This window comes from Amphiprion ocellaris, chromosome 18, assembly GCF_022539595.1.
Source record: "Amphiprion ocellaris isolate individual 3 ecotype Okinawa chromosome 18, ASM2253959v1, whole genome shotgun sequence".
NCBI lineage: Eukaryota > Metazoa > Chordata > Actinopteri > Pomacentridae > Amphiprion > Amphiprion ocellaris.
In genome coordinates this window covers 4451469-4461586 of record NC_072783.1, presented here as the reverse complement: position 1 = coordinate 4461586, position 10118 = coordinate 4451469, and the positions used below count along the sequence as shown (strand labels likewise).

General features: G+C 43.6%; 1 protein-coding gene across 5 annotated transcripts; it reads left to right on the top strand.

The window, feature by feature from the left end:
* The first annotated feature begins 249 nt into the window (after positions 1-249).
* Positions 250-5853, top strand: cdk5r1b (cyclin-dependent kinase 5, regulatory subunit 1b (p35)). Of its 5 annotated transcripts, none has more exons than XM_023268436.3 (3): positions 250-620; positions 1687-2772; positions 3410-5853. In XM_023268436.3, exons 2-3 carry the CDS (start codon positions 1868-1870, stop codon positions 3429-3431), a joined length of 927 nt encoding a protein of 308 aa, XP_023124204.1. In that variant the 5' UTR covers positions 250-620; positions 1687-1867; the 3' UTR covers positions 3432-5853. The 5 variants fall into 5 exon arrangements, with proteins under 5 accessions (XP_023124204.1, XP_023124202.1, XP_023124205.1 ...); XM_023268434.3 differs by having other exon boundaries at positions 1684-2772; XM_023268435.3 differs by lacking the exon at positions 250-620 and adding an exon at positions 910-1066 and having other exon boundaries at positions 1684-2772.
* The last annotated feature ends 4265 nt before the right edge of the window (positions 5854-10118 follow it).

Here is a 10118-nt window from a genome sequence, read left to right as displayed (position 1 = left end):
TATAGGTGTGTGTGTGTTTATTAATATAACTGAGAGGCTGCTGTTAAAGTCACTATGGAGATTAAAGTGGAGCAGTCAGGTGGGCTGATGTAAAGGCTCTTTATCCACTGCATCCCTAGAAACCACATGGCTGCTAACTCAATTCTTCCATCCCTGCAGATCAACGCTATTGTTCGGGTTGTTGGCTGTGAGGAAAGAAAAACATCTTCGGAGTTCAGCGGGTTCAGTTTCTCTCCTGCTGCTCGGCGGCTGAAGGCGGAGTTGTTGTGTTTTCCAGCGCAGAGCGGCGCCAACCCACCGCCTTGTGCGTCAGGAGCGCAGTCCGTCAGTGACACAACATCAGCCGCTCGCAGGATCCAGCAGGACCAGCAGCAACATCTTCATCTAAGCATCCATTCCACAACTGCCCTCCATCCGCTGCGCACCGCCAAGGCTCCGTCTCTCTCTCCGGCGCCTCTTTTTCCACGCGGATTATTCTTTTTTTTCTTCTTCTTTGTTGCATTCACATCCCTCCGAGATGGTTTTCTGGTTTTAATTCTGCAAAGGAAAGAACAGGACTCGAGGCGCAGCGCATCACCATTACATTGCAGTGTTTTATTCTCACTGAAGCTGGAGATCTGGTAAGTTTGGTCTCTTTTTTTTCTTGCACATATTTGTGCCAAAACCGCAAACGCAGACCTTTGATTTATCCAAAAAAGAGAGAATTACGCAGCTACGGGGCCTTTCTAAATAGAATAAAATGTGACGATAAATGCAACACTGCGGCGATTTAAAGCTGATAACAGTCAAATCCGACGACATATTGTGACATATTAACGGATAAACGCGGAGAGATTGGGATTTTCGTCGGGTTTTAAGCCACCGCCTATCGCAGCTTCGACGCAGACGCTCAGCTTCAGCACCACGGAGAGCACCCGATGTCCCCATCAGTCAGGAGGCCGAGAAAAGCTGAGATTTAACCCCGATCACAGCTGATGTTTGGGTGTTTTACCAGTCTTCAGTTAATGGACGGGATTGATGGGAGGGTGATGGAATGAAGCAGCTCGGATCCTGCGCACTTTGAGCAGTAAGTCGATCCGTGGATGCTGCAGTGAGGCAGGAAAACACGTCGATCGTTTATCTCTTTGTTGCTCTCATGTGGACGCAGATCAACGACGTGACCTTGAGTTTTGTGCTTAAGTGTGTCGAATCCGGTTGAGTCTCCGCATCGAACCTCGACCTTCACCTGCTTTTTCCCCCTCGTGTTTACGTTCCTGTCTTCCATTTTAGTGAGGATGGGTGGCGCGTGGTTGGCTCTGATTTGTCGGCCATTGCGCGTAAAATGTGGATCTCATATTCTTCTTCCGTTTATACGATTCGTTTTGATGCTATTCTGCAGCATGCATTGTAATTTTATGCACATGAGCATCAGATGTGGCACCATTTCACACTGATGTTGATAATGTGGGTGAGTCACCTGCTCATTTGCAGCAGTGGGGGTCCATACTGTCTGAATTAATGAGACGGAGCTATAGGCTGATTCATTCCATCACTGCTGCTAATAAGCCTGAGATCTCCATGAGAACATCACAGAGCAGAGAGATGATTAAATTTCTAATGAGAAAAACATGTTTGTTGTTAAATAAATACCCACAGATAATGTAAATGTAATTGATCCATTGATTTTTTTTCTTCTGTTTTCAGCAGAGAGAGCTGATTATCTCCGTGGATTTGATCCTCCTCCCCCCTCAGAGACCATCTCCTCCAGCTCCGTCGATGCCCAGCGGCAGCCTGTAGCCGGGACTCCCAGCTCCCTGCAGCATCGAGGCTTTGAGACCCCTCAGGATCTCCCCCCTCCTCGCACTTCTGACGCCTCCCCACCGTCACCATGGGAACCGTGCTGTCTTTGTCCCCCAGCTACCGGAAGGCGGCCCTGTTCGAGGACGGACCGGCCACCGTGGGCCACTACACGGCCGTCCAGAACAGCAAGAACGCCAAAGACAAGAACCTGAAGCGCCACTCGCTCATCAACGTGCTGCCCTGGAAGCGGATCGTCGCCGTGTCGGCCAAGAAGAAAGGCTCCAAGAAGGTGCAGCCCAACGGCACCTACCAGAACAACGTCACCCACCTGAACAACGAGAACCTGAAGAAGTCCCAGTCCTGCGCCAACCTCTCCACCTTCACCCAGGACCAGAGCACCCCGGCTCTCACCAAGAGCTCCAACAACACGGTATCTTCTGTCAAAAAGGCCCCTCTGACTAACTCCAATGTGGCCCCCGGGACCCCTAAGAGGGTGATCGTCCAGGCCTCCACCAGCGAGCTGCTGCGTTGCCTCGGGGAGTTCCTGTGCCGGCGCTGCTACCGGCTGAAGCACCTGTCCCCCACCGACCCGGTGCTGTGGCTGCGTAGCGTGGACCGCTCCCTGCTGCTGCAGGGCTGGCAGGACCAGGGCTTCATCACGCCCGCCAACGTGGTCTTCGTCTACATGCTGTGCCGCGACGTGGTCTCCTCCGAGGTAGCCACGGAGCACGAGCTGCAGGCCGTGCTGCTCACCTGCCTCTACCTGTCCTACTCCTACATGGGCAACGAGATCTCCTACCCGCTCAAGCCCTTCCTGGTGGAGAGCTCCAAGGAGACCTTCTGGGACCGCTGCCTGTCCATCATCAACCTGATGAGCGCCAAGATGCTCCAGATCAACTCCGACCCGCACTACTTCACTCAGGTGTTCGCCGACCTGAAGAACGAGAGCCAGAAGGAGGAGGAGAGGAGCCGCCTGCTCATCGGCCTGGACCGGTGAGGGGATGCTGGGGGGGAGTAGAGGGGCTCGGGGGGTGAGGAGGGGGAGGGAGGGATGCTCCAGTCTGGCATTTTAAAGACTGTTTGTCATGCTGTTTATTTATTCCTGTCCAAACTGAAGGAGGAGGAGACTCGGCCAGTTGGGAAGTGTTTGACATTTATAACCACTTTGTATCTTGCAGGACTGATAATGTTTCTGGGGTGAGGGTGGGGTGAGGGTGGGGTGAGGAGGGGTGAGGGTGGGGTGAGGAGGGGTGAGGAGGGGTGGGGGGTGGTGGTTTAGTCTGACGGTCACCAAAAAAACGTGGGTTTGACACCTGACAGCACCGCACTCTTTCTGCCTGTAACTATCAGGGCCAAATTCTATTTTCAAACCAGCGAAGGATGGATTAATGAGCACCCGAGAATGAAAGCTTTTTTTTTTTTTTTTTTTAAAGACATAAAGAAAAAAATGCCAGACTTGGGTAAATCCTTTGCTAACATTACAGATATACTATATCTATATGAAAAACTGAAAACCTTAAAAAAAAGAGTGTAGAAATGGAAGCATACATCTACAGCTATGAATGTGGACAGGACTGAGGCTGCCGACCAGTGACCTTCTGACTGTTGTGATGTGCACTGCCTACTGCAGGAGGGTGAGGGCCATCGCCTGACTGGCTTTCTTCATGCATCATGGATGAACAGGCCTCCGAGCTGCAAACCCTGGCGCTCTGGAACAACCCTCCACCGATACGGATACGACTGGACTTTTACTTTTTTTTCCATATCTGGCCACCCGAGGAAGGAACAGCGACGGCCACTAAACTGCTCGATCCATGTTTTCGTGGGTTTCTGGCTCTTACACGCCGACCGGATGGACGATGAGCACTGCATTGTGGGACTTCTGGCCAGTGGTCACATCGAGTGTGTTCAGAAAGATGTACTTTATTTTCATCTAGAAAAAAAACCTAAAAAAACCCAACAAGTTAATGGATGTTTTACTCCCCAGAGGCTTACACCTATGGAGGCTTATTTATTGCTTTTCTGGAACAAGTTTTTTTTCTTTTTTACTTAGAAATGTAATGTTTTTGCACGTGTGCCATGCAATTTTACAAAAGTTTCCAGGAGAGGAGCCAGAGGAGCAATGTTCTTCTTTTTACTTGATTTGTAAAACCAACTGCATCTGCATTAGAGAATGCTGTGAACAAAGTGACACTAGTTTATTTAGCTCTGCTTGCTAAAATAGGCTATTTGTTTACCAGGGAAAATTCTTTTTTTTGTACTTTTTGTTGATAGGTTGTGTCGCAACCACTTTGGAATGAGCGTTTTTGATTTCATGCTTATGATTCAGCATAGAAAATGTTAAAACAGTGCCATATCTTCGATGAAAAATCCCCACAGGTCTGAGGAAAAAACTACTGTACTGTCTGTCCAGCTGTTGAATGACGAGGAGGATTTTTCATCTACTAATACCTACTTACTGACACCTAATTTATTGCCATTTCTGTATTTATTATTTAGGCACATTTAATGTAAATGAAGGATCTCGAGGAGAGACTTTTGGAGGAGGAAGAAGGGGGTTTGCTGGTGAAGCAGGTGTGCTTATCTTTTGGTGGGAATGAAGATTGATCTGGTTTATGCAATTGAATGTTGCAGGGATTTTTATCAATGAGAATCTAATTAAACAGCCCTGAGATCAAAACCACTGTTAAATCTGACCATCACCAATCCTCAAGGACACCTCGACATCACGGAGGTTTTCCCTTCAGAAAAAGCCCTGAAAACATCTTTTTTTTGTCCCGAATTAGGAGCTCAACCCAACCTGCTGTCCCACATATCAGAAACACGAAGCACACACTCGGTTTCTTTTCTTATTTCTAGGGGGAATAAATCATTTAAACAACAATGTCTGGTTCATCATGGCTGCAGAGAAGCACAGTGTACTTTGAGGGCATCACCTCACTGTAAATCCAACTAAAGAGACGACTTTCACATAGAGGCTGGAGGAAGAATCTCAGTTTTGTGTGCGAGGGGAACCTTTACAACCAAACAGAAAGCATGCAGAACAATTGTAGCTTCTTATTACGTAGAATAGTCAAAAAAAAAATGCTGCTGCAGCTCCTCATTGTCTCCGTAATGACTTCAATCACCGGATAAGCTTCAGTATTTCCTTTACAAAGACTAGTATTTACTGGTTTTCACATCGTATACAGCTCTAGACCAGTCATGTAGTCTTATTTTCTTGGAATAATGGAGCAGTTGAGGCCTCCATCGTGTTTTCTTTTCTTTTCTTTCCACCCAGAGAATGAATCTTTGCTGAGGTGTGAATCAGAGAAAATGAGCAGCTCAGACTTACTTCTCTGCTGTGGATTTTGGAGTTTTTCGCAGCAAGGCGGTTGATTTTGGAGGGATTGCACTGGCACAATAAAGGGTGGCAGGGATGGGACACGCACTTCGGATGGGATTCAGGAAAATTAAAAAGAAAGCAGGGCATAAAAAAAGGGATAAAGGGCCTCGAACGGACACCTCGAATCTTTTTCTCCCTCTCCGTCCACATAACCCCCGACTTCACTTGAAATGTGCCATGTTTCTTCACTTGCATCATCGAGTAGTTGTTTGACTTTCAGAAGCTTCTAAAAAAAGACTCGTGATAGTTCAAGATTTCTGTCAGATTCTTTTTCTGTATCTCGTTGCGTACTTTGTAGATAAATTTGAAGAAAAAAACGAAACAGTGATTAAAAACTTCAAAAAGAGAGGCATTCGATGGCTGCGTGAGTGTGTGATTGGATGAATGAGTGTGTGTCTGTGTGTGTGTGTGTGTGTGTGAGCAGCATTTTATTTGTACAGAAGAATGTGTGACATGTTGTTTTTTTCTTATGGACGAGGATAAAACTCCAACCACTCTGGTCTTTCTCTTGGTGAGGGAGGGGTGTTGACGCTGTTAATTAAATACAAATGTTCTTTTTTTTTCTTTTTTGGGGAAAAAAAGACAAAAAAGCCTTGATGTAATCGAAACTTTCTTTTTTGAGTTTGTTTCTGCTTATTTTAATTTATTTTTGTACTGTGATGGAAAAATAAAATGCACTGATCGTTCAAGGCCGCCGCTCATCTTTTTGTGCTCCCAGCTAATCTCACTCGAAACGAGACAAAAGCACGAGTTTAGTTAAATAAAACAGAACAGTCTTTCTGAAAGGAACTCTCCAGAAGTCTGAGGTGTTGGTCTGTGAGAGTTTCACTGGAGCTCGAAGGTTAAGTTGAGGGTTAAGGGCACCTCAGTGGAGATATTGATGGAGTTGAAAGTGTGACTTTTATTTTCTCCACCCAGAGACTGACAGTTCACTTTGCAGTTCATTCTCTGGTCGGCTGCTTTTTACTGCCTTGGATCAAAACCAGAGAATTGTACTGTAAATATTCCTGACAGCAAATCACCACTGCAGGGGCGGAGCCAAAACATGACCTGGGGTGGCCACAGCCCCCATAGAGTCTGGCCACCCCATAAAAACAAAAGTGAAGCCTGTTACAGGGCTGGGCATGTACTCATAGAACTGGAAATGCATTCAGTAAATACAATTTTTCCAGTCAGAACTCTTTCTCCATAGTCTTTGTTCCCATCCAAATATATTAAAAGCTATACTTTCCAAACTCTTTTTTATTGAAATTATGTGTTTTGGTTGCAGTTTCTTGGTTCACTTCAACATTTACAGCCAAGTACTTTATAAGCTGACAAAAATTTGTAAAACAACAAACAAAAAAAGCATATATATATATGTATATATATATATATATATATATATATATATATATATATATACATATATATATATAAAATAAATGAATGAAATTAATTAGAGGCTTTGTAATTAATCGTGATTAATCACATTTTTGTCAAATAGCAATATTTGACACAATAAGCAAAGTTTTTCAGTTCAAATGAATGTTGGTTGAGACTGAACGACCTAACCCTAACCCTACTAACAACCAGTTGAGTCGAATACTGATCTTCCGACATCGCTGGATGAAGGGGATCTGAATATTTGATCTCAAAATAAATATTCGGATACCACGGTAATGACCAAATATTCGGATTTTCGGATATTCGGGTCCAGCCCTAATTGACACAGAAAGATTTTTTAAAACTTATCATTACATAAATGCTTTTTTTCGAACAGTGCCTGTAACATGGCAGTAACAAGGCAGCAACACGGCAGTTCGTGCGCACGAATAAGCTGCACGGATATAAGACACTTGGAAATCCACTGGAGAGACTGTGTGTGACTTTATACTCCATGCAGCGTCTGCTCCCAAACTGCAGGGGGCAGTGTATCGTAAACACACGTCTACCTAGTCTACTCTAGTACTAAACTAGTGTAGAAGAAGTTTGCCATCGTCTACACCACTTACAACATGGCATTTTACCGAATTGTTGCATTTCAGCAGTTAGTTTTAATTTTACGGCATGAATTGTTCATAACCCGGTTACCACGGTGATCTCTGTGTGATGAATCATATAAATGCCTGGATTTCTGAACTTCTGCTGCTAGGAGCTCCTGTTCTTCCACCAGTTTTCCGCACGTCTCCGGCTGCGTAGTTAGAAAAATTTGGAGGTGCACGACACGGAAATTTTCTGCTAAAATTGCATAATTCAATGGACCTCGTGGACGTGACAAGCATAAAACAAGCTGTTCTGCCAACCCCAACATCTCACCATCGAGTCATTGATGCCAAGCTTACCTGCAGCAGCTCTATTTCCTTCTTTGACAGGCAGATCGATAGCCTTTAACTTAAAAGCTGCATCATATGCATTTCTTCGTGTGTTTTCCATGATGAGGGTGTGTGCATGAAGTGCAAAATGACTGATCTGAAGAATTTAGTGAGTGCGTTTGATTTAATTTGAACAGTTTCATTTTTCCACTGTGACCTGTTCGGTAATTTCATTATCTGATGTGACGAGGCTTAACATATTGGCGGCATGATGCTTGCCTGAAAAATCTATAAATTAGGTGCATCGTTGTATAAGCTGCAGGGTTTAAAGTGTGTGAAAAAAGAAGTGGCTTATTGTGCAGAAATTACGGTACTGGAAAGTGCAATTATAGCGAATATATTCAACATTTTAAGTCTTAGGCCCTTTCGGTGTCTTGAAAAATGGTCGATTATGGGCTGGCTACACCGTTAGCCGGTATCAGGACTGTCGTAGCTAAAACTAAAGTACGTGTCCACAGGATTCGTCAGTTACTTGCATCCCATTCATTGTCTGAGAGATGCACCACATTGCATGCTGGTTGGGTTTCGAGCTGTATTCTGGAGCTCGTTTGCATAAAATAGCTTCATTTATGCAAATGGTGTGCAGGGAGGGGAGGTCCGACGCATCGCGAAACTTCTGTAAAATGCCCAAACTAGTCATCGTTGAACTAAAACCAGAACAGATTCAGCCGATTATTTCTCGCCTCAAATGCTTTCAGAGACACTTTTTGCTGAACTGTTATTGTAATAAAAGAGAAAGTTTGGGACCGAGCCGCCATGTTGGTCCGATGTGACCACCTAGTGGCGAACTAGTGACCCGCCCACCAAAAAGCGGCCCTGTGGACATGTAGCTTTAGGTTTAGCTGGCTTTGTTGAAAGAAGAAAGAGTTGAACTGGTACGTCTCAGTGAAGGATTGACATATGGAAAGATAGGGTTAGGGTTAGGGAAGTGTTTTTTTGGTTCTAGCATGAATTTTAGCCATGATCAGTCCTTTAGTTTGGGCTGATACATTTGGTCGTCCAGAACGGGGTTTGTCCATGACGCTGCCCGTTTCTTCTCATCTGCTGTCTTTCCACATGTCCATCCTTCACTGAGAAGTACCAGTTCAACTCTTTCTTCTTTTGACAAAACCGTATACTCTGTGGAGGCAAACAAATATAGTTAATGAGAATTCCTATGTGTCCAGAGTTTAGAGAACCCTGTAGACTTAGAGCGATGACTCAACTAGGTCGGTGTCCTGAGCAGAACACTTCTGACATCAGGGTCTTACATATACTAATCTGATGTAATTTAAATTGTAATTATCATATGAGCTTCATCAGCAGTTACAAAAGCAGAACTTTCCGGTTTTAATCACCTGAGGGCTACATAAAAAAGCTTATTATACTGCATAAGAGTTCTTGTGTACTTCTATATGTCAGTCTTGCCTGTGTAAGCAAATGATAAGGGTGAGTGACTGAAAAAAATGACTGTTTGGCCTGCAGCAGTTTGCTGGAGTAAAAATTAGCAGGACACTGGAAAACCACAATGTGAGTAAGTCTGGGTCGAATGGCTGAAAGTAGAGAGAACTGGAGATGTTTTCTGTATAGTTTAACACCGTTAAGTGCAACAGATCATAAAACAAGAAATATTTCATATATTTCACAACTTATATATTTTTTGTTTGTTTCTCTGTGTAAGCACTGCCTGCAGTTCAACCGAAAAGTCACATGATTTTAGTTTTCTTGGTTGCATCATGGAGCACAAATTCAGTTTATTTTATTTGACTTTTCCAATGAGACACATTTACATAAAGTGATTTTGATTGAATAATCATGATTTTTAGCTTCGGTTTGGTTAAAGTTTCCAATAAAGAGCACATTGAGGAGTTCACGGACCGTTAGAAAGCTGAAAATTCAATGATTCTCCCTGTTTTTACAGTTCCTGGCTCTGTTAAATGGTGCCGCTTTGGTAATTTCTTAAAAGATAACATGTCTTTGATTCTTGAAAAGGGGTTTTGGGGGGTTTAGAAAGTTGACTCAGTTCTGCCACATCCATGTCTAGGCTCTGCTGCTTTGAGATTTTGTGTTAGTGGAACATTCTTTAAGTTTTACATAATAAATCGTGATTGTAGAACATCCTTGTAACTGCAGAATCAGAATGGATGCTCAGTCTTCTGTGTTTATACTTTTGAAAAAGTCTAAATTTAATCAGAATGAAGTTGAGGTCAAGAAGTGAACACTTTAGTCTTGCCTGTGTAAGCAAATGATAAGGGTGAACAAATTGACTTTACCAATGAGACATGTAAAAAAAAAAAGTGATTTTGATTGAATAATCATGGTTTTTAGCTTAGGTTTGGTTAAAGTTTCCAAAAGAATGGCACGTTGAGGAGTTCAAGGACCGTCGAAAAGCTGAAAATTCAATGATTCTCCCTGTTTTTACAGTTTTTGGTTCTGATAAATGGTGCGACTTTGGCAATTTCTTACAAGATAACATGCATTTCATTCCTGCAAATGGGTTTTAGGGGTTTAGAAAGTTGACTCAGTTCTGCCACATCCATGTCTAGGCTCTGCTGCTTTGAGATTTTGTGTCAGCGCAACATTTTTTAAGTTTTATACAATAAATTGTGATTGTAGAACAT

Coding starts and splice junctions, on each gene's coding strand:
- cdk5r1b (XM_023268436.3), top strand. CDS start 1,868: ATGGGAACCGTGCTGTCTTTGTCCCCCAGCTACCGGAAGGCGGCCCTG. Junction 2,773..3,409: donor CTGCTCATCGGCCTGGACCG/GTGAGGGGATGC, acceptor TGCCTACTGCAG/GAGGGTGAGGGCCATCGCCT.